The sequence below is a fragment of the Rhinoraja longicauda genome, chromosome 22, assembly GCF_053455715.1.
Source record: "Rhinoraja longicauda isolate Sanriku21f chromosome 22, sRhiLon1.1, whole genome shotgun sequence".
Lineage (NCBI taxonomy): Eukaryota > Metazoa > Chordata > Chondrichthyes > Rajiformes > Arhynchobatidae > Rhinoraja > Rhinoraja longicauda.
The window spans coordinates 36155656-36182481 of record NC_135974.1 but is presented as its reverse complement, the minus strand read 5'-3'; the positions used below and the strand labels follow the sequence as shown (position 1 = coordinate 36182481).

The 26826-nt window shown below is 43.9% G+C and overlaps 1 protein-coding gene across 3 annotated transcripts in view; it reads right to left on the bottom strand.

Moving 5' to 3' along the window:
- Nucleotides 1-7416: 7416 nt before the first annotated feature.
- Nucleotides 7417-26826, bottom strand: part of LOC144604569 (polycomb group protein ASXL1-like) — a 75962-nt gene continuing 56552 nt past the window's right edge. For 2 of the 3 annotated variants that reach the window (XM_078419156.1, XM_078419154.1), the window contains 5 exons: nucleotides 23593-23759; nucleotides 20006-20102; nucleotides 18994-19099; nucleotides 16044-16791; nucleotides 7417-13288 (listed from right to left, as the gene is read on the bottom strand). In XM_078419156.1, the coding sequence (XP_078275282.1) occupies nucleotides 9998-13288; nucleotides 16044-16791; nucleotides 18994-19099; nucleotides 20006-20102; nucleotides 23593-23759 (4409 nt within the window). In that variant the 3' untranslated portion in view covers nucleotides 7417-9997. The remainder of the gene's footprint in view (nucleotides 13289-16043; nucleotides 16792-18993; nucleotides 19100-20005; nucleotides 20103-23592; nucleotides 23760-26826) is intronic. The other variant, XM_078419155.1, reaches the window with a different exon arrangement.

Here is a 26826-nt window from a genome sequence, read left to right as displayed (position 1 = left end):
GAGTGGTCATCTGTTAATATTGGATGTTAGCAACAGGCAACATGAAGATAAAAGAATAGAAAGCAACCAGAGATTGATCTTTGGGGCACTCCACAATAGGGTACATGGAAAAGTCATCAGGGCAGATTCAATAGACAATAGACAATAGGTGCAGGAGTAGGCCATTCAGCCCTTCGAGCCAGCACCGCCTTACAATGCGATCATGTCTGATCACTCTCAATCAGTACCCCGTTCCTGCCTTCTCCCCATACCCCCTCACTCCGCTATCCTTAAGAGCTCTATCCAGCTCTCTCTTGAAAGCATCCAACGAACTGGCCTCCACTGCCTTCTGAGGCAGAGAATTCCACACCTTCACCACTCTGACTGAAAAAGTTCTTCCTCATCTCCGTTCTAAATGGCCTACCCCTTATTCTTAAACTGTGGCCCCTTGTTCTGGACTCCCCCAACATTGGGAACATGTTTCCTGCCTCTAATGTGTCCAATCCCATAATTATCTTATATGTTTCAATAAGATCCCCCCTCATCCTAAATTCCAGTGTATACAAGCCTAATTGCTCCAGCCTTTCAACATACGACAGTCCCGCCATTCCGGGAATTAACCTAGTGAACCTACGCTGCACGCCCTCAATAGCAAGAATATCCTTCCTCAAATTTGGAGACCAAAACTGCACATAGTATTCCAGGTGCGGTCTCACAAGGGCCCGGTACAACTGTAGAAGGACCTCTTTGCTCCTATACTCAACTCCTCTTGTTACGAAGGCCAACATTCCATTGGCTTTCTTCACTGCCTGCTGTACCTGCATGCTTCCTTTCAGTGACTGATGCACTAGGACACCCAGATCTCGTTGAACATCCCCTCTTCCTAACTTGACACCATTCAGATAATAATCTGCCTTTCTATTCTTACTTCCAAAGTGAATAACCTCACACTTATCTACATTAAACTGCATCTGCCATGTATCCGCCCACTCACACAACCTGTCCAAGTCACCCCGCAGCCTTATTGCATCTTCCTCACAATTCACACTACCCCCCAGCTTAGTATCATCTGCAAATTTGCTAATGTTACTTTTAATCCCTTCATCTAAGTCATTAATGTATATCGTAAATAGCTGGGGTCCCAGCACCGAACCTTACGGTACCCCACTGGTCACTGCCTGCCATTCCGAAAGGGACCCATTTATCCCCACTCTTTGCTTTCTGTCTGTCAACCAATTTTCTATCCATGTCAGTACCCTACCCCCAATACCATGTGCTCTAATTTTGTCCACTAATCTCCTATGTGGGACCTTGTCGAAGGCTTTCTGAAAGTCGAGGTACACCACATCCACTGACTCTCCCCTGTCAATTTTCCTAGTTACATCCTCAAAAAATTCCAGTAGATTTGTCAAGCATGATTTCCCCTTCGTAAATCCATGCTGACTCGGAATGATCCTGTTACTGCTATCCAAATGCTCAGCAATTTCGTCTTTTATAATTGACTCCAGCATCTTCCCCACCACTGATGTCAGACTAACTGGTCTATAATTACCCGTTTTCTCTCACCCTCCTTTCTTAAAAAGTGGGATAACATTTGCTATCCTCCAATCCACAGGAACTGATCCTGAATCTATAGAACATTGAAAAATGATCTCCAATGCTTCCACTATTTCTAGAGCCACCTCCTTAAGTACCCTGGGATGCAGACCATCAGGCCCTGGGGATTTATCAGCCTTCAGTCCCATCAGTCTACCCAAAACCATTTCCTGCCTAATGTGGATTTCCTTCAGTTCCTCCATCACCCTAGGTTCTCCGGCCCCTAGAACATTTGGGAGATTGTGTGTATCTTCCTCAGTGAAGACAGATCCAAAGTAACGGTTTAACTCGTCTGCCATTTCTTTGTTCCCCATAATAAATTCCCCTGCTTCTGTCTTCAAGGGACCCACATTTGCCTTGACTATTTTTTTCCTCTTCACGTACCTAAAAAAACTTTTGCTATCCTCCTTTATATTATTGGCTAGTTTACCCTCGTACCTCATCTTTTCTCCCCGTATTGCCTTTTTAGTTAACTTTTGTTGCTCTTTAAAAGAGTCCCAATCCTCTGTCTTCCCACTCTTCTTTGCTATGTTATACTTCCTCTCCTTAATTTTTATGCTGTCCTTGACTTCCCTTGTCAGCCACAGGTGTCTCTTACTCCCCTTAGTCTTTCCGCCTCTTTGGGATAAATTGATCCTGCAACCTCTGCATTATTCCCAGGAATACCTGCCATTGCTGTTCTACCGTCTTCCCTGCTAGGGCCTCCTTCCAATCAATTTTGGCCAGCTCCCGCCTCATGCCTCTGTAATCCCCTTTGCTATACTGTAATACTGACACTTCCGATTTTCCCTTCTGCCTTTCCATTTGCAGAGTAAAACTTATCATGTTGTGATCACTGCCTCCTAATGGCTCTTTTACCTCTAGTCCCCTTATCAGATCAGGATCATTACACAACACTAAATCCAGAATTGCCTTCTCCCTGGTAGGCTCCAGTACAAGCTGTTCTAAGAATCCATCTCGAAGGCACTCTGCAAACTCTCTTTCCTGGGGTCCATTTCCAACCTGATTTTCCCAGTCTACCTGCATGTTGAAATCTCCCATAACCACCGTAGCATTACATTTGTGACACGCCAATTTTATCTCCTGATTCAACTTGCACCCTATGTCGAGGCTACTGTTTGGGGGCCTATAGATAACTCCCATTAGGGTCTTTTTACCCTTACAATTCCTCATTTCTATCCATACTGATTCAACATCTCCTGATTCTATGTCACCCTTTGCAAGGGAATGAATATCATTCCTTACCAGCAGAGCAACCGCACCCCCTCTGCCCACCTGTCTTGTCTTTTCTATACATTGTGTACCCCTGAATATTCAGTTCCCAGCCCTGGTCCTCTTGTAGCCATGTCTCAGTGATCCCTACAACATCATACTTGCCCATGACTAACTGAGCCTCAAGCTCATCCATTTTATTTTTTATACTACGCGCATTTAAGTACAACACTTTAACTTCTGTATTTACCTCCCCTCTCACATCGGTCACAAATGGCCCTGCCCTTAATCTCTTTTCCCCTCTAGAACTTCTGTTCCCATTCTTCCAAGAGTCTTCTGCAATATCTCCTGTATTCCCTTTGACCTCATCTTCATATTCACAATTTGTTAACCCCTCCCCCCCACTACTTAGTTTAAAGCCACAGGTGTCGCACTAGCAAACCTGCCTGCCAGAATGTTTGTCCCCCTGCTGTTAAGATGTAACCCGTCCCTTTTGTACAAGTCACCCCTAGCCCAGAAGAGATCTCAGGGGTCCAGAAATCTAAATCCCTGCTCTCTGCACCAGCCCCTCAGCCATAAATTCATACCCTCTATCTCTCTGTTCCTGGCCTCACCAGCACGAGGTACCGGTAGCAGTCCAGAGATAACCACCTTCGACGTCCTACTTCTCAGTCTTTTTCCTAACTCTCTAAACTCCCGCTGTACAACCTCCTTCCTCTTCCGCCCGACGTCATTCGTGCCCACGTGCACAACGAGTTCAGGTTGATCGCCTTCCCTCACTAGGATTTTCTGAAGCCGGTCCGTGATGTGCTGAACCCTGGCACCAGGGAGGCAACAGACCATCCTCAAGTCCCTCCTGCTGCCACAGAATCTTCTGTCCATCCCTCGGACGATGGAGTCACCCACCACTACGGCTCTTCCTGACTTCGGTCTCCCCTGTCGAGTATCCTTGCCAACAGGTCCGCCACTCGGACTGGAAACATCTTCTGCCCCGACAGTTCCCAAGAGGGTATACCTATTTGCAATAGGCACAGCCACTGGGGTCTCCTGTAGTCCACGTCCACTCCCCCCTGAAACAGTCTCCCACCTTCGCTCGACCTGGATTCGCTGGCTCAGACTAGAGATAGGATTGATTGAGCGAGGTCACACAATGCTGAATAGAAGACAGGCTTTGGAGGATGCAGAAAGGCTCTGTGCTCCCACATCTTAGCTTCATTGGCATGGATTAGTGCAGGACTTGCCACACCTCTGGCCAATCTGTTCCAGTCCAACTGCAATACTGCCATCTACCTCCTGTGTGGGAAATAGCTGAGGTGTATTTATTCAAAAAAAGGGGATTAAAATTAATGTGTAGGAAGGAACTGCAGATGCTGGTTTACACCAAAGATAGACACACCGAGTTACTCCAGCATTTTGTGTCTATGGGATTAAAATCAAGACCTACGTATACACGAGGAACTGCAGATTCTGGTTTACCAACAAATAAAATTAATGCTACATTGGCAGCAAAGTAATAAAAAGTATATCAAGTGATAATATTTAGTCGTATTCACTCACCATTAACTGCAGACAACTGCTCTCTTTGCTCCTGACCTCCGAGCAGCCTCCATCCCTGACGACCAGAAGACAAACGACCAAAATTGGCAGTGGGGGGGACTGTAGCTTAATAGCTGTCTTTAACTTCTCTTCCACCAGTCGGTCCCCTCTGTGAGCTACACCATGCGCTGGTGGATCACCTCATGATAGCTCGGCTCTTTTACAGAGATATTCCAAACACAAAGCTTTGACTGACCGCTGCAAGTACGACCAATTCGGCCACATTCAATGCACTATTCAACTAATCTTCCCAATTAGTCATTTTGAACTTGATGCTTCATATCATCATATCATATCATATCATATATATACAGCCGGAAACAGGCCTTTTCGGCCCACCAAGTCCGTGCCGCCCAGTGATCCCCGCACATTAACACTATCCTACACCCACTAGGGACAATTTTTACATTTACCCAGCCAATTAACCTACATACCTGTACGTCTTTGGAGTGTGGGAGGAAACCGAAGATCTCGGAGAAAACCCACGCAGGTCACGGGGAGAACGTACAAACTCCTTACAGTGCAGCACCCGTAGTCAGGATCGAACCTGAGTCTCCGGCGCTGCATTCGCTGTAAAGCAGCAACTCTACCGCTGTGCTACCGTGAGAGGTTGAGTAGACTGGGATGCTATATTTCTTGGAGCGCAGGAGGATGAGGGAGGATTTTAGAGATGTATAAAATCATGAGAGGAATAGATCAGGTAGATGCAGTCTCTTGCCTAGACTAGGGAAATCAAGGACCAGAGAGCATAGGTTTAAGGTGAAGGGAAAAAGATTTAATAGGAATCCGAGGGGTAACTTTTTCACACAAAGGGTGGTGGGTGTATGGAACAAACTGCCAGAGGAGGTGGTTGAGGCAGGGACTATCCCAATGTTTAAGAAACAGTTGGACAGGTACATGGCCCACTGAGTTACTCCAGCATTTTGTCTTATCATGGATAGGTTTGGAGGGATATGGACCAAACATGGGCAGGTGGGACGAGTGTAGCTGGAACATGTTGGCTGGTGTGGGCAAGTTGGGCCAGAGGGCCTGTTTTCACACTGTATCACTCTATGATTCTATAACCGGTTCTTGTATATACTAGGTCTCAGATCGCAAGACTCGTAATTACAAGGCACATGACCAGAAACTACTGGAAACACCAAGATCTATCAGTGAAGACAAGCAGTGTTTAACCTTTCAGGTCCACAATCTTGCATCAGAAAATATTTTAAAATTTCTAGCATCTTTAGCATTGCATATCTGCAACGCCTCAAGTGAAACTGCAAAAGTGTGGCGAGTTGATAGGTAAAGAGTCGATAACATCTGTGGCCATCAGAAATGCCAAGAGGTACAGTAATGCTGATGGCAAGTTTCACAATAGAACCAAGATGGCTTAAAGCTCAACCACCAATGGTGGAAATGATGCAGTTTGTCCACAATAACAAGTGCAAGAGACAGAATAAGGTGCCAGAGTGAACAGCAAGTTTACAGTTACCTGCTACCATTTGCAGATTTAAAATGAGCATTATGTGATATGGCGACTTTAATAAACTTACCTCTTTCCTTCAATGATACCAAATATGGAGACTTTCCACACTGGAACCAGGATATACATCTCTGTCACTAATCAAAATTGAAACTGACATTGATATTGTTATCACAAAATACACGAGACATAAATGTCATTAATTTAAAATAATTGGTGTTATTCCATAATCTTGACAGTCCAGATAAATACAAAATGAGAAACTGGTCATTCCAAATGGTTCGTACCCCACAATCCACCTTTGCTTTATGTGAACAACAGCCTGTGAAAGCAAGATGATTTATGATGAAATTAAAGGCACTAATATTTAACCAAGCACAGACATGGCACAGGTATGTTGATAATACAACTGGTTCCAAAGCCAATAATTAAATGTTGCACCTTATTATCCTTATTTCATTCTTTTGGCAATTTCTACAATTACGTATGTATTTTCAGGTTTCAAATTAAAGCTTTTACTTTTCAGTGTTTTTATTCTGAGCAGAAGCAGCTGTTCATGGGTTCATCCGTGATTTAATATGAAGGTGCCCACCAGGGAATTAAATGCTTGATGATTTCTATTTTAAAACCCAACCAATTTTACCTGTTTTTCACTCCAAATTTACTGAAGATTAATATTTTAACTCTCCCTGCGTGGGAACTGTGCAGGCACAGTGACATACATGGTGCTGAGAATGAGTTCTGCCCCAGTGTTAGCAATGGACAGTATCCATGAGCTGCCGATTCATGTTTACTTGCAGATGTGCCAATTAAATGTCCTCAAGACAAACTAAAGATGTCACAATCTAAAGTCGATGAACATTGACTTATTTTCCTTAAAAAGACACAAAGTGCTGGAGTACTCAGCAGGCCAGGCAGCATCTCTGAAGGACGTGGATAGGAGACGTTTTGGGTCGGGACCTTTTTTTCACACTGATTGTAGTAGAGGAGAGAAAGCTGGAAGAGATGTAGGGGCGGGGCAAAACCTGGCAAGTGATAGGTGGATAGACTCAAAATGCTGGAGCAACTCAGCGGGTCAGGCAGCATCTCTGGAGAAAAGGAATAGATGATGTTTCAGGTAGATACCCTTCTTCAGACTGAGAGTCTGGGGAGATGGAAACTAAAGCTGGATGCAGGTGAGGGGGGGGTGTTGATTGGCAGATGGTTGGACAAAGGTCAGATATGAAAGAAAAGAAAGTGCGTTAAGAATAGTGGCGTGAAATGTAAAGCCAGAGCAAGGAGTACAGGTGGAAGGAGACGGGGGGAGGGGGTTGTAGAAAGGTAGAAATGGATGTGCATCTAGGTAGGGCACAAAGAAGAGGGGGGGAAAGAGTGGAGTTCAGAAATGTCAACTCAACCACACCGTCCTTCACCACCATTACAATATATATTTAGTCGCAACACTGCAAAAAATGGGTAAAATTGTAAATATTGAGCTGATATAAATAAATTACTGCAGCAAATTATAATGAATGCATTTTATTCAATTTACTACACAACTTTTCAATACTGTGTAAAGGTGTAAATAAAAATACAGCATAATACAGACAGAAGTCACCCACACACACCAAAGACCAATAAATCCCAAGCAGAGACTCAGTCAATACAACAGCATTAAGAGAGACAAATAATGGGAAGGAGAAAACCGTGATGGCTAGAGAGATTACTGTACCCTGAGAATGAGTTTGTAAAGCCACTTCTAAAATAAATTTATATCTGCAGAATGTCTTTGGTAAACGGGATGAGACAGGCCAAATATGAAGTCAAAGTCTTTCTCCACGTTTCTCAGCAATTACAGATGGATAAAAACAAACCACTTTGTTTAAGGCCACCTAATAAGCTTGCATCATTTCTAACACTGTGTTCATAGTTGGTTTCTACCAAATACAATGGAAGCAAGCCAAAAAAAAATCAAAGACACTGTTATTAATGCTTTGGAAGCACCAATTACTGTACTCTCCGTTCTAATCTCTCCGAAGAGCAACGCTAACATGCAAAGCAGACTAAATGTGAGAGACTATATGCATTTTAACATCGCAAAAAAAAAAACACAAAAAAAATTGAACACTTTATTTCTTGGGTCATGAACGGATAACAAAAAGTCAACATGCGTAATCATGAGGTCAGTTCTACAGTTTTAAAATGTTGCTTTAGGTTTTACAAACAAAATCAGTGCATAGAGCATTATTGTGGAGTCAACAACTTCACCGTTACACAATTCTGGTAAGAAAAGACATTATCAGCAAGAAACAAAATAGGATTATCAACAGAGGTCCCTCATGATCTGCAGTCCTATAACAGTTCATTATGAACTGCGAACATCCACTTCATAATATTTTTGCATGCAGTTTATCTGCCCTTCCATTTACAGTGCCCTCCATAATGTTTGGGACAAAGACCCATCATTTATTTATTTGCCTCTGTACTCCACAATTTGAGATTTGTAATAGAAAAAAAATCACATGTGGTTAAAGTGCACATTATCAGATTTTATTAAAGGGTATTTTTATACAATTTGGTTTCACCTTGTAGAAATTACAGCTGTGTTAATACATAGTCCTCCCCATTTCAGGGCACCACAATGTTTGGAACACATGACTTCACAGGTGTTTGTAATTGCTCAGGTGTGTTTAATTGCTTCCTTAATGCAGGTATAAGAGAACTCTCAGCACCTAGTCTTTCCTCCAGTCTTTCCATCACCTTTGGAAACTTTTATTGCTATTTATCAACACGAGGACCAAAATTGCCAATGAAAGTCAAATAAGCCATTATGAGACTGAGAAACAAGAATAAAACTGTTAGAGACATCAGCCAAACATTAGGCTTACCAAAATCAACAGTTTGGAACATCGTTAGGAAGAAAGAGAGCACTGGTGAGCTTACTAATCGCAAAGGGACTGGCAGGCCAAGGAAGATGACAGAAGAATTCTCTCTATAATAAAGAAAAATCCCCAAACATCTTCCGACAGATTAGAAACACTCTTCAGGCGTCACGTGTGGAATCGTCAATGACCACTGTCCACAGAAGACTTCATGAACAGAAATAGGGAAGTTACACTGCAAGATGCAAACCACTGGTTAGCTGCAAAAATAGGATGGCCAGGTTACAATTTGCCAAGAAGTACTTAAAAGAGGAACTACATTTCTGGAAAAAGGTCTTGTGGACAGATGAGACGAAGATTAACTTATATCAGAGTGATGGTAAGAGCAAAGTATGGAGGAGAGAAGGAACTGCCCAAGATCCAAAGCATACCAGCTCATCTGTGAAACACAGTGGTGGGGGTGTTATGGCCTGGGCATGTATGGCTGCTGAAGGTACTGACTCACTTATCTTCATTGATGATACAACTGCTGATGGGAGTAGCATAATGAATTCTGAAGTGTATAGACACATCCTATCTGCTCAAGTTCAAACAAATGCCTCAAAACTCATTGGCCGGCGGTTCATTCTACAACAAGACAATGATCCCAAACATACTGCTGAAGCAACAAAGGAGTTTTTCAAAGCCAAAAAATGCTCAATTCATGATTGGCCAAGTCAATCACCTGATCTGAACCCAATTGAGCATGCCTTTTCTATGCCAAAACAAGTATAAGCTAAAGATGGCTGCAATACAGGCTTGGCAGAGCATCACCAGAGAAGGCACCCAGCAACTGGTGATGTCCATGAATCACAGACTTCAAGCCGTCATTGCATGCAAAGGATATGCAACAAAATACTAGACATGACCACTTTAATTTACATGACATTGCTGTGTCCCAAACATTATGGCGCACTGAAATGGGGGAACTATGTATAAACACTGCTGTCATTTCTGCATGGTGAAACCAAAATACCTTTAATTAAAATCTGACAATGTGCAATTTAACCACATGATTTTTCTCTATTACAAATCTCAAATTGTGGAGTGCAGAGACAAATAAATAAATGATGGGTCTTTGTCCCAAACATTATGGAGGGCACTGTATATACAGTGGTCAGACTAGACTCAAAAGGCAAAATTATACACATTGATACACAATTCTGATACATATATGCTCTTTCACCATGCTATAATAATCCACGCGCGTGGTGCAGATGAGTAATTTCTTCATAATAGTTCTTTACTATCTCACCACAAGACATGATACACAAAGTTTGGATGGGCCTATACAATCATCATGGCAAAATGCACCACATCCTTTGCACATGATCATGGCCTTTAGCCTGCAGGAACATTTAAAAGTCATCTCGCTCACACCACTGTTTTCAGCAAACGTCTGAGCGGGAACTACGGAATTATGGTTCCCAAAGTTTGTCTTCTGACTCAGAGACATCATACTTCCAGCAAGAGACACGGGAAAGGGACCCATAGACAGTTCTGAAACGGCGGTGTTGGTCAGGTGACTAAACCCCGCGGTACTGAGGGAAAGTTTAGGAAGTTTGCCGTACAACTGCTGCTGAATACTGAGCTGGGAATTGATGAGAGAATGTTGCGATGAACGGTGAAATTGTAGACCAGACTCCTTCATGACCGTTCCTATACTGCAGTCCATCTTTATTGGCCCAACGTACAGCTTGTCTTTGGAATCAAAAGGAATGTACGCACCATCTTTTATACCAAGGATATCTTGGTTCTTGTTCATTTCCCTGCACGGGGGAATGTTTTCAGTTTTAATGACTTTAAAGCTTTCGTGCAGTTTGGGCAGCCAATCCCTTCCTACATTAGGCACGCTCTCCATCCCGATAAGTTTCCTTTCCGGCGATGTTTGAGTAATAGTGGGCATATTCTCAAACACAGAGCCCCTGGACTGGATCTTGATCACTTCTGTCCCTCTGTAAACTCCGTCATTCTGCACCAGCACAGTGTTGTGCAGGTAGCCGTGGCTCAGCTTCTGCCGTCCCGGCATCCCACCGCAAGCCTTGGCTATTACCGAACCAAAAATAGTGTTCTGGTTCTCCAGACCTTTGCAGAAGGTCGGGGTGTTTGGAATGTAATAGCCGGACACAGTGGAGCTGCTGATTTCCTTCAATGTTTCAGGCATGCTTCTCACTGGAAGATTTTGCACATTGTTACTTTGAATGTTTATCAATTCTTTACAACCTTCTTCATAACTGCATGGAATTGGCACTATTTTTTGTTTGGTCACACCAGATTCATCAACAGGTTTAGTGAGAACTGGCGCTCTATTTAACTGCTCCTGTAAAACAGGGCCATCTAGACTTTTACACTCTCTGTCCAAGACCATCTGAGAATGGAGGTAATGCTTACCAGACTGCCGCACAGTCGATTTCATCTGCTCTAGCCGCCTCTGAGAGAGATCGCGGAAATCGCCCGATAATATTTTGTGCAAATGATAATCAGCTAATTTATTAATTCCACTATGTACTCCACTGATTATACTTTTAATATCAGTTGTTTGTGCAACATAATCTATCGTCGGCTGGTTGAAAGCTCTCTCCTGTTTAACCACTGGGCTCTCTGGGGCCACTGGATGTGGCACCAGGAGTTTCGTTATCTCCAGTTTGGTGCCGGAATGATACTGGGGCAAAACCTTCTCCAAAGGAAGGCTGCCCTGAAGCAACTGCGTTACCAGCGGGTTATTGACTTCAACCGACGACAGCGGTCGATTGAAATCTCCCACCCTTTTTGGCCCTTCAGAGCGTGGGTTGAGCAGAGAATTAGCCTGGTTTAAATTATGCAAAACCTCAGCCTTTTGCCTCTGGCCCTCGCTCAGTATCTCATCCTTCTGCAGCTGATTATCCATTGACAAATGTAACGGCTGGCGCTGATCACCGTTCTTAGACGCTTTGCATCCATCAGGACTTTCTACAATGACACCACTTTCAGAACAAACGGGGGCTCTGTCGTCGTTCGACATTCTTTCACTGGTGGGCTGTACGCAACTTTCATCGGACAGCGGACTGCTTATTTCGGGCTTATAATACAAGCTATTCTCATTGTCACTGCCAGAGTTTTTCTGCCTTTTGCTGGTGAGCTGGTCCTCTGATACATCAACATCAGCTTCTACTGACTGTCGCCTAACCAGTGCCGAGCCCTGCTCTTGTTTCACAAGCTGCTCCTTTGTACATACTTCTGCATCAACAGGTGCAGTACAGTCATCCTTCTCAGCCTCCAGAGAGAACTTCTGCGCTAATGAATGGCTGGGGTCTTTAGTGGAACATATTGACACTATTACAGACGTCGTTTGTTTCTCAGCCACGTTCGGTCCATTGGGTAACTCCAGCAGCGTGCTAGTTTCTAGCTTATTATTTATTGCTAATTCATCGCGGGCACGCTCCTCTTCTTCATGTGAGGACAAGGTTGAAGACAGTGCTTTGTGAACCAGCGGAGATGCAGTTTCGGCCGCGGTACATACATCAACCTCCTGCTCGGAGGTGTCGCTCGGTGGAACGTTAATCGACAGTTGGCTTGACAAAATATCTGTAGTGCCTGTTTTACTTTCACTGCCACTGCATGGTAATGAGTGGGAGACTGCAGCGTTCACCTCTGGAACAGGAGGGTCTATTGAGTTAATTATTGCGGCATTCTTGGTTTCTGCAATTACTGTTCCAGAGAAAACATATTGTTGCAAAGGTTCTTCAGCACTGTTCATTTTATCATCCAGGTGGGGTTTTGGTGTTTGGCCACAGGGTAACAGCAGAGGATCGGCAGTCTTAGCTAGAGAAACAACAACAGTTTCACATTGACCGTTGTTGCTAGCTTCCTGGAAAGTGGCGTCGCTGTCTGTCGGCAGCTCCAGGGGCTCAGGGAGTGAGTCGTCGAGGGGGGTCGTGGGCTCATCACCGTTAGACTGTCCATCAGAGAGAACAGTGTCACTCACTTCAGACACCGTGATCTGGTCCTGCACATCCTCCAGCAAGTCTGGAGAGTTACTGCTGACCATGCTGTACTCCGCATCACCGTCCCAGTCGATGCTCTGGACGTCATCTGCCATCACCGACTTGCCCGGCGCTGCATCAACAAGATTGCTTTCCAAACAGGCTTCGATTATAACACCTTGCTTAACACTATTGTCTCGGTCGCTGCAGGGCTTGTCGAGCTCCTCATCGGCACTGCAGGCTTGCAGTAGTTGTGCTCGATGCTGATGTTTTGCCGAAGCTTGTTCTGGTACTTTAGCCTTTCTGTCGACCGGTCGGGGAGAGTCAGCGCTGGCTGGTCCACCACCACCACCACCACCCCTTCCCCCTCCTTCCACTGTAACATGGGCAGCTGCAGCTGCTGCCGCCTCCCTCTGGGCCCTGGCCTGCTGAGCACGGGCTTTGATATCTGCAAGTGTTCTGGCCCCTGTCCTCTCACGACTGGACGTCCCAACACTGCTGATGATCCTGGGGAAGATCTGGTAGGCTGGCTGCCCTTTGACAGCCCATGGTGGCTTGATTCTTGAGAGTTGAATCTGCAAGCAGAATAAACCACAATTTACAATGAAACCAGACTTACAAAATAGATTTTTTTAAAACAAAGACCCGAGTAACTCAGCAGGTTAGGCAGCAACTCTGGAGAACATGGAAAGGCGGCCCTTCTTCAGGCTGATAGATATGTCTAAATTGATCACTAGTATTAGTCAACACTGCAGTATTTTGCAGGTGGTGACTAATTGAGGCACGTACGTTTTTCAAGAATTTATGAATTTTTAAATTCTAATGGAATAAGAGGAACCACAAATGCAAATCTAAAATAGACACTGAAAATTAAATTCCAGCATCAAAGCACAGCTAATGGCTTTTTAATTTTTGTGTCATCACACAACTGTTTGCCAATAGCGAGCAAATGTTAGTGCCACGTGGTTGGCCTCTGCAAGATCCTTTACAGTGCATGGGCCACAGCAGGAGCGTTCTCATCACGGCCCCTGTCAGATTCTACAAGTACCTGTGAATCCTGCTACCACATCGCACACTGTGGTCAATAGCTTTAAAAGAACTATTTAGTCTGCATTATTTTATGGTACAGTATAGACTATGCCCTTAAAAGGACTCACCTCTGGAAGACTGAATATTAGTACTAATCCCACTAGTTCCCAGAGTTTACCCATTAAACTGTCGTAAAAGAACATGGTTGTTCTCTCTATATCGTTGCAATTCACCAACAGAGTATGCATCAACAGTATACCAGATGTCTACAAACTGCTAGAGATATCAACGGAATGCATTTATGTACTACTTTACCTGGACCATAAGATAGTTTCACAACTAATGGGGAATTTAATACTTTGATAGCAACACAAACAGCATATTTTAAAACATAAGTCAAAAGGTAATGTGATAGGAGCAGAATTCGACCATTCAGCCCATCAAGTCTACTCCGCTATTCAATCATGGCTGATCTAGCTCTCCCTCCGAACCCCATTTTCCTGCCTTCTCCCCATAGCCTCTGACACCCGTACTAATCAAGAATCTATCTATCTCTGCTTTAACAATATCCATTGACTTGGCCTCCACAGTCTTAAAGAATTCCACAGATTCACCACCCTCTGACAAAAGAAATTCCTTCTCATCTCCTTCCTAAAGGAACATCCTTTAATTCTGAGGCTATGACCTCTAATAGACAATAGACAATAGGTGCAGGAGTAGGCCATTCAGCCCTTCGAGCCAGCACCGCCATTCAATGCGATCATGGCTGATCACTCTCAATCAGTATCCCGTTCCTGCCTTCTCCCCATACCCCCTCACTCCGCTATCCTTAAGAGCTCTATCCAGCTCTCTCTTGAAAGCATCCAACGAACTGGCCTCCACTGCCTTCTGAGGCAGAGAATTCCACACCTTCACCACCATCCTAGACTCTCCCACTAATGAAAACATACTCTCCACATCCACGCTATCCAAGCCTTTCACCATTCGGTCGGTACGTTTCAATGAGGTCCCCCTCAATTAACAAACTCTATATATTTTTTAAAAGGACTATTTGAAAGGAATGAATGCCGGTCCGAACATTAGGAGTAAACCAAGGTTCTTTGGCCCTCGAAGTGAGGGGGAAATGTGGAGCAAGGTTGTTTGTGCCCATGTGGTGGGCGGTGGAACACGCTGCCTTGGTTGGTGGTGGAGGCAGATAGTATGTTGTTGACATGCATATGGCCAGTGTTCGTACATTGGCAAATGTACACTTGTATGACTTGCAAAGAATATAATCCAAGTAATGTCACTCTAGGTCAAAACTGCAAATGCACAGCAAAAAATGTTCTTTGCAACTTAGTTTGGACTGATACTAAACTGACAAGAGATGCATAGCTAACTGGAATTGTGTTGGAAAAATGAACTGCGAGTATTATTTGGCACAACTTAGTGGGGATTCTCCCCTGGGATCTTTTACTGCTGATCACTGAGCACATTAAAGACTGGAGTGTCACCTTGAGAAGAACAATACAGGTCAAAACCAGACCAGTTTGTTCACTGCATCAGAACATGCTTTTGATACCACATATGCAAAAGATCCAGGGTCATTCAGTAATGGAAAGACAAAGATAACTTAGAAAAATGATTCAGCATTTTCCAAAGAAATTAGGAATTTAGATTTTTATGTGGCATAGAGAAGGGGGAAAAAAGGAGAACACATTTTTAATTAAGCTAAACACATACTGCTGCAGTAATGCAGCAGGCCAGGCAGTATCTGCAGAGGGAATGGATAGGGCCACGTTTTGGTCGAGATCTGCATCGGTCTTAAGAAAGATCCCAACCCAAAATGCAGAAACAAGGAACTGCAGATAAGGGTTTACCAAGGAAAGACACAAAATGCTGGGAGAACTCAGCGGGTCAGGCAGCATCTCTAGAGAACATGGATAAGTGACGTTTCACAGAGTGCTGGAGTAACTCAGCGGGTCAGGCAGCATCTCTAGAGAACATGGATAAGTGACGTTTCAGAGTGCTGGAGTAACTCAGCGGGTCAGGCAGCATCTCTAGAGAACATGGATAAGTGACGTTTCACAGAGTGCTGGAGTAACTCAGCGGGTCAGGCAGCATCTGTGGAGAACATGGATAGGAGACATTTCACAGAGTGCTGGGGTAACTCAGCGGGTCAGGCAGCATCTGTGGAGAACATGGATAGGCGACGTTTCAGGCCGGGACCCTCAGGAAAACAAAACGTTGCAGTTGAACCAAATCATTTTAAAACTCCAGTCAAATCAAAACGAAGACTTGGTTAACAATGACTCCACATACCCGGATAGGTGGCACCTTTGGCTCTTCTTTTGTAGGCTGTTCCTTTTCTGTCCGAAAGCTATCAATTGCGGTCCGAAAGGACTGATGATCTTCAAGCCGGGGCTTCTTCTCGGGGCCGGAGGTGGAGGCACCGTGCTCAGACTTCCTCTTTTGCTCTTTGGACTCGCTGAAACTGTGCTCAAGCTCACTTTTTAAAGCCGCGCTCTTCACAGTAAGGCAGGTGACCTGGTCCTTGGAAATCCCCGCAGGCTGCACCTCACTCAATTCTAAATGTCCGTCAGATTTGGTACGTTCTTGCGGCTGTGTTTCTGCAGGTTTCTCAGTCAGCAAGGTGGCTTTGGACTTTAAGGCAGATTTATTTGGAAGTACTTCTTTTGGTTGTCCGGGACTAGCTTCACTGTTAATTAAACCAAGTGCATCTTCATCTACACAGGCACCTGCCTGCAACACCTTGGCCTCAACATTGTGCTGCTTCTGGCTCCGCGTATCATGAGACGGCACAGTGCACGGAGCTGCCTTTTCACTTTGTTCAGGAACTTCTGGCTTTCTGTCTGCAATAAGATTCCGCCTCACTCTACACTTGAGGTCCACCTTTGAACTTCGAGTGCATTTCCTTATCCTGTCATCTTGCTTCTTCACGGGACTAGGTTGCTTGGATGGTCCTGCTAATGCAGGTGAATTAGCTTCATTTTCTATTTCCACTTTTACAGCTGTCTGTTCCTCAGATTCGGCTTTGGACAAGCCCAGTCTGTCAACATAATGAACACGCATTGATATACTGGATCACACAGTACAGCATCACAAAGTTAAATTGTCCTCATTTAGATTACATTCAGGTCAGATTCCTTTGACTTCTATCAGTGCTACATCTATCCTCTGATTGGATAATGACAGCCTCTTAAGACGGTCTATGAATTCTCTGGGAGGACCTGGAGAAACCCCACGCAGTCATGGGGAGAACGTGCAAAATCCGCACAGACAGCACCCGTAGTCTCTGACCAGACCGGGCTCTCTGGTGCTGTAAGGCAGCAACTCGTCTAGCTGTGCCACTGCACCGCCCCTAAGGTGGGGTTCTAATTGGAGAGCACAGCCAAACAGAATTGACCCTGCTGTGCACAAATTGGTTAGGTCCGTAGAGACCAAAGACAAATGTTAACAAAATACATATGAACTTACTCATGCAAGTAACAAAAACCTGTAGCCCTCAGAGGGATTGAGTCATTTGGACTGCTTCGGAAAAAAAGATGGCAAGTTACTTCCTTGAGTTGAAATGTATTTTTGTTGACATTCTGGACACCATCTTCGACGCATCAATACCAACTGCTGAGAGATGGAATGATTGATATACTTGAAATCAACAGTGATTCCCTTAATTTCCCTTACCACATAGGTAGGTTAATCACTAGTACCCAAACGAAGTACTTCAGATTGTGCTGCAGTATCTGCTCAATGGAAACACTCAATGAATGCACCCAAGATACCCAGGCTGCCCGGTCTCTCCGTGACAGCTCAAGGGGTGCCAGCTTGTGATTTAGATACCAAATGAAAAATAAAGTGAATTTAGATCCAATGAGAATTCACCATCTAATTAAATGCCATAAGATTGCACAAACAATGATATTTTAAAAACATTCCAAGAGCCAAAGGAATCCAGTGTCTTTGGCATCTCTATAAACTAGCTCCTCAATGGCACGAGATCTGCACAAACATAGTAATACAGGCAACTGTAGTACGTAGACTGTTCACATCATTTGGAAAAGTCAGGTTCACCTAACACAATTTATGTTCAACAAGTATGTGCTGGTTCTCTTTTATTAACTCAAACTTCTCCAAGTGCCTATTAGTTGTTTTCAGCAACTCTAATAAAGAATATATCGATGGCCCTGTAATTGTTGGCATATCCTCACACCTTAGAACAAGGATGCGATATTCACCATTCTTTGGTCGTCTTGCTACCCTACTCTACACTTGGAAGGCTTCCATGATAGCATGATGTCCTTTCCACTACCACCCTGACTTCAGACAGCATCCTCCAATGGATCCCATCTGAACCAGTTCACTTATTACTTCACTTCCAGTTTGCAACTAGACATCTTATGAAATCAGATAAGTAACAGTTATAAACATTTAATTTAATGCGTAACAATTTTCCTGCATGGAGAAGCCTTTGATGTAAACTCGAAAAGCAGAGCACATCCTGCAGGCTTTGAGAATAAATTTCAACATGACAAAGATATCACAAATCCCTTTATCGCCACGTAAGTGCATTTTGAAATTAAACTGATTTTGTGCTAATTTATAAGTGTAGGAAACTACAAACTGCAATGGGTGAATGACCCACTTCATCACTTCTTGATAAAAATGTTTATTCAGGGATAACAATGGCTAATTGGTGGCACAGTGGCACAGCTGATACCTCACAGCGCCAGAGACTTTGTCAATCCTGACTTTGGATGCTGTCTGTGTGGAGTTTGCAGGTTCTCAGTGAATGTGCGGGCTTCCTCCGGGTGATCGGTCTCCCTCCGCCCCCCACGTCCCAAAGACATGCGAGTTTGTGCGCTGACTGCCGACTCTAACTTTCACCTTGTGTGTGGTTAGTTGGTAAAATATGGGCTGGGGGCTGGGGAAATCGATAACAATATGGAGAGAATAAAGGTGGATTAGATTAGTGTAAATGGGGTGAGTGGGGGAAGGGGCTCACGCTCAGTGTGGACTCAGTGGGCTGAAGGGACTGTTTCTCTGCTATATCTCTCTATAACCAATTACTCTGCTCTTTGAAGAAGAAAGTCGTGGAGCTTTTACATCCACAATCGGGGTTACAGGTTTCACCAGAACGGGGGGGGGGGGGGGGGAGAGGTCGCACCGAAAATAACACCCTTACGTTCTAAATTTTTTTAACGGAATTCGACTTCTAAATTTCAGATAAACGCGATGAGAATATTGCGCTTACTTCTGCCCGTAGTAATCTTCAAAGAAGTTCTCTTTCCACAGCTCAACTTTTTTTTCCTTCTCCATTTCTTGACGGAGGCGAAGCTGCATTTCTGGTGTAAACTCACCTGGAGCGGATCAAAGCACAGCTATTGCACGGTTCAAACGCAAACAGTCCATAGCTACAAAGCATTTTGAAACTAATTTAGGGCCAGTAGATTAAAGCGTTAAGGAAACCTAACCATTCGCCAAGATTTGCGTCCATTATTGCTAGACAATTCTAACATTCACCTACATACAAGATGAAAATCAGCCACGATTAAATGGCAGAGTAAATGCGATGGGGCGGACGGCCTTATGCTGCTCTTACGATGTATAAACTTAGACAGTAATATTTTAATTGCTGCTACACAATGTGGCAGAGCCCACTTGCTTATTCTGGGGTGAAAGGGGGATTTGTTTGTGCAGAGGTAAGGAGATGAAGAGGAAACCAGCCACTCATGGCAACACCTGAGCAGTGACATAGACAAGGCAGTGTCCTGGCCACACTATACCAGTCTCTCCCTTGGGGCTAATTTTGACCCAAACAAACTAACAGGAATCTAAACTCCAGCCCCAAGTTTGCACTGTACAAACGCTTTGGCATAACTTCAGAATTGTTTTAATCCCAGATTTGGCTGCTGTCTGTAACTTTTCTAGAGGCTTTTACAAAGTCAGTGTGAGAACAAAAATAGGAAGCACGTTCCCTATGTTATGGGCACATTGCACTATTGAGCTTAAATAAAAAACACAAATAATCTTCTGTTGAAGAGCCACAAATGAAAAATGTTAACAGCTTCCTTCTCTGCAGATGCTGCCTGACCTGCTGAGTGGTTTCAGCATTTTCTGTTCCATTTCACATTTCGAGAGTATGCATTTTCATTTTTCCATCACCCATCTGTTTAACATACCGCGCGTGTTAATTCTTCGACTGGAGCTTTGGGGAAAAATACCGAGAGACAAAGCTCGACTTTGAGCAGCCCGCAAGACTTTACCTTCCGCGAGTCGCTCTTTCCACCCTTGAGCTGCAGAGGTGAAGAACTCGTTATTTAGAGCTGTGCTACTGAGTCGCATTATACCATCAGTGCCAACCTACAGAAGCAAGAGGAAATCATTCAACGTTGTGAAAGATAAAACAAAAGATAGCATACACACACAGAGATATTCCAACTACTAAAGACCTTCCTCAAGCATTAGATCACGTTACTCGAGCATCAGTAGATAATCCAACAACACTCATTGCTTTTCATTAGTGATAACTCAGCATTAAATATGGGTAAAGGCATCAGCAATTTAAATACAATCACTGGTTAGGGACAAAATATATTTTTTAACTTCCACTGGTGCAATTTTCTAGAGGGTGCTATTCTCTCTCTCTCTCTCTCTCTCTAAAACAGGGTGCATAAAATTCAAACATAGTTCTGAGCTTTCAAATCACCCCCTTGCCCCTGGAACTAAGATAACACTGGCACCTTTCAAAATACATTACACTCACATCAATCATTCATGCACTGGATCAGAACATTTAGATATTAGCAGTTAGGCTTAAAAGATTAATTAGATTCCAGATTCAACTCTTTGTTTATGTAGACACTCAAGGGGTAGGGGTGCGTGTGTGTGTGTGTAGACACTCAAGGTGTGTGTGTGTGTGTGTGTGTGTGCGCGCGTGCGTGCGTGCAAGGGTTTAGCAACGATGCTGAGCAGCCAAAGTAATGGTGGTGTGGAGGGGGAGGGGAAGGGAAGAAGCCAGGTCCTTGCTCCTGATCATACTTCACCTATCTTGCACTGGTAGAGCAAGAATGTGGATGTCAGGCATGTAAAAGGTCAGCCGTGAAGACACATTACGGCAGGCACTGCTAGGGTAGTATGATTAGGTTATGATAATACAAGTATGGGAGTGAACATTGGCAAAATATGCTATTTAATATCATTGTACAAACAATCTTTTAAAAATTTACTTTAGTTGCCGCAACTGTAATGAAATCGAAGCATGATCAAAAGGGAAATAAAAGGGAGTGAATGCTTTTATTGGATCTGTCTAAATTTAGCCTTGCAATGGTGGATGGAAATGAGATTATAGGGCTGTTTGGCCACAAACCAATGAAACATCTGCTTCTGACAGGATAAACATCTGTATTTGTTAAATGAGAAGGAATCAGTGAATCTCCACAACGGCTCTCATTTGTGTGTGGAGTTTTATACGACCTCGTTCGTTGAATTTACGTAGAATTTCATAGGTCAAAACATATAAATTTAAACTTATTCATGAGGAAAAATATGGCACAAGAAGCAATTTGGTAGTATTGTAAATGCACAATAGTATAAATTTAGAAAGCATACTCAACTATACTGTAAGGGTCCAAAAGATCGAGGAAAAAAAAAATCCAGTGACAATAAACAATTAGTCTCCCCAGAATGAAGAATTTATTCAAATAACCAGAACAGAAACGCCTTGTGGAAAAGAAAATTTAAAGTGAAGCATTCACTTCAGATTTCAAAGAATTTTAAGCTTTCACTCAGTGACAGATCACAGTGCCACCCACTGGTCTGTAGTGTAAACCAGCACGCTGATCAACCATTTTACTCCAATTCTATTTAAAGAAGGATGAGTGGGGATCTTATAGAAACATAAAATTCTTAAAGGATTGGATAGGCTAGATGCAGGAAAAATGTTCCCGATGTTGGGGGAGTCCAGAACCAGGGGTCACAGTTTAAGAATAAGGGGTAGACCATTTAGGACGGAGATGAGGAAAGACTTCTTCACCCAGAGAGTTGTGAATCTGTGGAATTATTTGCCACAGAAGGCAGTGCTTTCATCACTGGATGTTTTCAAGAGAGAATTAGATTTAGCTCTTAGGGCTAAATGAATTAAGGGATATGGGGAAAAAGCAGGAACCGGGAACTGATTTTAAAAGATCAGCCATGATCATATTGAATGGCAGTGCTGGCTCAAAGTCCAAACTCCTGCACCTATTTTTCTACGCTTCTATGTTTCTAATTCGTACATCTTTATCCACACAGCATCCAACTTTTAAAACAACCAACAATCCCCAAAATGTGCTTCACTCAAAATCATTCCCTTAAGACCAAATGAAGTCTATTCTTTGTTCTCAAATGAAGGCGTTTAAAATCGAGAATATACTCAACCCAGAGAAGTAGAAGTCTCGGGTGCATTCTGACCCGCTTTCATTTCATTGCTAGTAATCGCCACAGACATGTATCGTAGTTTTATTTCTACGTGTGCAAAGCGATATTCAATGATTAAGTTACTTAATTTAAAATCAGGAGCAATGTGCAAATTGGCAATTGCATAAATTTGCTCTCAAAATGAGCATTGTTTGACCCTTGGGCACTTGAGGCTTTTGGATAGACACATGGGTATGTGCAAAATGAAGGGATGTGGATCACGTGCGGACAGATGAGATTAGTTTAACTTTGCCTCGTGGTCGGCACGGATATTGTGGGCCCGAGGGCTTGTTCCAGTTTTGTGCTCTATGTTCTTTCTACTCATTCCATTCACTCTGAAAATACAGTAAACAGGTTTTAAATCCAGGCAACCAACTGTGAGTGCACACAAAGAAACCCAGAGATTCCCCACCCACACCGTTTCACATTATTCAACTCGGTCTCATAAGAGAAGCCAGAGGAAGTGTTATATGGCCATTGCAGATGCAATATTTTGAGATGAGATATTTCACTTGATCATTTCTAGAAAGATTAGATGATGCAAAGTTATAAAAGACATGAGCTGTTTTATATGTGAATGAGCATTCTAGAGTTAATTATTAAGGGATATTAATGTTATACATTGGTCTTAGACTAATTAGCTAATTAAGACTAATTAGCTACCTAATACCTCTCCATCCCTCCCCCACCCAAGTGCACCAGGTTCCCGTTCTCTCCATCTCTATATCCCTCTACATCGCTCGTTTCACTTTCCCGACCAGTCTGAAGAAGGGTCTCGACCCGAAATGTCACCCATTCCTTCTCTCCAGAGACGTTGCCTGTCCCGCTGAGTTACTCCAGCACTTGGTGTCTATCTTCGGTTTAAACCAGCATCTGCAGTTCCTTCCTACACAAAGAATTGCAGATGCTGGTTTATACCAAGGCAGATATAAAACACAGCATATCTGGCGAAAATGGATAGGTGACGTTTCGGGTAGAGACCCTTCAGACTGATTGCAGCAGGGAGGGTGGGGGGGGGGGGGAAAACTGAAAGCAAAGAACATAACAGGACAAATTAGGCAGGCAACAGACGACCTCAGGCAAGGAGGTTCCCTGATAGGCTGACTGTTGGCTGGTGATAGGTGGGAGTCCATGAGGGATAGAGTTTGGATCAGTGGATACATATTGGGAAGTTAAAACCAAGGTAGGATGTACACAGTGAACAGCAGGACCCTACAGTTGAACTGAGACACCTCGGGCCACAAGTACACAGTTCTCTGAAAGGGTTTGTACTATTTGAATGGCGGTGCTGGCTCGAAGGGCTGAATGGCCTACTCCTGCACCTATTGTCTATTTCCTTTTTATTGAAAAACAATAAACATACAAAATGAAATAACTCATTAGATACCAAGCATACCTGCCTGTCCACCTCTGGCAAGAGAAAGAGCAGCTGCTGCTGGAAGTGCAGTGGCAAGGAAGCGAAGGTCCGAGAGTTGATCAGTGCCCGCAGGTTTGTATTAACCAGAATGGATCCAGGAGTCTCCACGTCAATCTCTTCCCCTCGGTTTCGCTTCATTTGTCCTGCTTGAACAAAGTGGCACAAGGCAACATCTTACTTCATGCACCCAATTGAACAACAAATGCCTGTAAAATCAAATAGTGAATGGTGTTATTTTAAAACTGTGCTCTCGGTAGGATTTAATTTGACTTTTTTTCCCTTCACAAAAGCCAGCCAGTATTTCTGAAGGGACACCTGCTCCCAGACACCCATTAATCCACCAGCCGGCTCCAGGTGTGTCGCGCTGAAAACAAACAGCGCTTGTGGTGAACTACCATCTTACAAATCAAATCTCCACTCCGTTGCATCACCATCTCACGCCAGCAAGCAGTTCATTAAAAATCCATCCATTGAAGGCATTGTTTTATTCTGTTTCTGTTTTACTCCAGTTTGCATTCTGCATGAAAAGTATGAAAAATGTGTGATGGAAAAAACAAACTTTAAATGCTTCAGAATACAACCTATTGTAGAGCAGACAAATCATGTAAAATCCATTGTTTTCAAACAATAGACAATAGACAATAGACAATAGGTGCAGGAGTAGGCCATTCAGCCCTTCGAGCCAGCACCGCCATTCAATGCGATCATGGCTGATCACTATCAATCAGTACCCCGTTCCTGCCTTCTCCCCATACCCCCTCACTCCGCTATCCTTAAGAGCTCTATCCAGCTCTCTCTTGAAAGCATCCAACGAACTGGCCTCCACTGCCTTCTGAGGCAGAGAATTCCACACCTTCACCACCCTCTGACTGAAAAAGTTCTTCCTCATCTCCGTTCTAAATGGCCTACCCCTTATTCTCAAACTGTGGCCCCTTGTTCTGGACTCCCCCAACATTGGGAACATGTTATCTGCCTCTAATGTGTCCAATCCCCTAATTATCTTATATGTTTCAATAAGATCCCCCCTCATCCTTAAACGAATGAATCGAGGGTATTTTGCTCTAGACCGTCAAAATTATCTGAAGCAACTTTGAAACCAATTAAACAGTTGCACATAAGGAGGGAAAAAAAGATGAAGTTTCAAGCTATGTTTTTTAATTAGAAATACTGGTTTCACGAATGAATTAAATAAACACACAGAAACACACAAGGCTGCAGACAGGGGTGGACTCAGCCCAGTTCATCACAGGCACAGCCACAACCCTCCCCTCCCCTCCATCAAAGGCATTTATACCAGGAGCTGCCTCAAGAGGGCAGCATCTATTACCACAGCTCCGCACCATCCAGGCCATGCCCTCTGCTCATTGCTACCATTGGGCAGGAGATACTATAGACAATAGGTGCAGGAGGAGGCCATTCGGCCCTTCGAGCCAGGGCCGATGTGATCATGGCTGATCATTCTCAATCAGTACCCCGTTCCTGCCTTCTCCCCATACCCCCTGACTCTGCTATCCTTAAGAGCTCTATCTAGCTCGCTCTTGAATGCATTCAGAGAATTGGCCTCCATTGAATGCATTCAGAGAATTGGCCTCCACTGAGGCTTAAAGTCCCACACCACCAGGTTCAGGAACAGCTACAACATTCCTATAACTATCAGCTTCATGAACCAACCTACACAACCCAAATCCAACCTCAACAGAACACTACGGACCCTTTGCAGTACTATTGGCTAGTTATTTTCTTCCAATGTTTTTGCACGAATGTCTTTTTTTTGTTGCACACAATCTTCTTTCTCTTAGAATGTATTAAGCAACAATTTACCTAAATAGGAGTATCTACAATAAAGTGCATAGATACTGCTGGAAAGAATGAAGAGTTAATGGATAGCTCTCTACCCCAGGCGAGTCCAAGTATCTCTCAAAGGTTCTTATTAGTGCGAGATACATTCATTGGCGAGACCAAGCGCAGGCTCGGCGATTGTTTCGCTGAACACCTCCGCTCAGTCCGCCTTAACCTACCTGATCTCCCAGTTGCTCAGCTCTTTAACTAGCCCTCCCATTCCCAATCTGACCTTTCTGTCCTGGGCCTCCTCCATTGTCAGAGTGAGGCCCAGCGCAAATTGGGGGAACAGCACCTCATATTTTGCTTGGGTAGTTTACACCCCAATGGTATGAACATTGACTTCTCTAACTTCAGGTGGTCCCTGCTTCCCCTCTCCATCCCCTCCCCCTTCTCAGTTCTCCCACCAGTCTTACTGTCTCTATCTCTGTCCCGCCCACTCCCCTGACATCAATCTGATGAAAGGGTCTCAACCCGAAACGTCACCCATTCCATCTCTCCAGAGATGCTGCCTGTCCCGCTGAGTGACTCCAGCATCTTGTGTCAACCTGAGATACATTCATCACTAGCTAGCATTTATTTCGAGAGGGCTTGTATACAATAACAGGGATGTAATGCCGAGGCTCTACAAGGCGCTGGTCAGGTCGCATTTGGAATATTGTGAGCAATTCTGGGCACCATATCTAAGGAAGGATGTGCTGGCTCTGGAGAGGGTCTAGAGGAGGTTTACAAGAATGATCCAAGAATGAGTAGGTTAAGATATCATGAGTGTTTGACTGCATGGGGCCTGTACTCGCTGGAGTTTAGAAGTATGAGGGGGGACCTCATTGAAATGCACAGAATAGTGAAAGGCTTGGATAGAGTGGATGTGGAGAGGTTGTTTCCACTAGTGGGAGGGTCTAGGACTAGAGGTCATAGCCTCAAAATTAAAGGATGTTCTTTTAGGAAGGAAATGAGGAGGAAGGCTGTGGAGGCCAAGCCAGTGGATATATTTAAGGTAGAGACAGATAGATTCTTGATTAGTACGGGTGTCAGAGTTTATGAGGAGAAGGCAGGAGAATGGGGTTAGGAGGGAGAGATAGATCATATCATATATATATATATACACAGCCGGAAACAGGCCTTTTCGGCCCACCAAGTCCGTGCCGCCCAGTGATCCCCGCACATTAACACTATCCTACACCCACTAGGGACAATTTTTACATTTACCCAGCCAATTTACCTACATACCTGTACGTCTTTGGAGTGTGGGAGGAAACCGAAGATCTCGGAGAAAACCCACGCAGGTCACGGGGAGAACGTACAAACTCCTTACAGTGCAGCACCCGTAGTCAGGATCGAACCCGAGTCTCCGGCGCTGCATTCGCTGTAAAG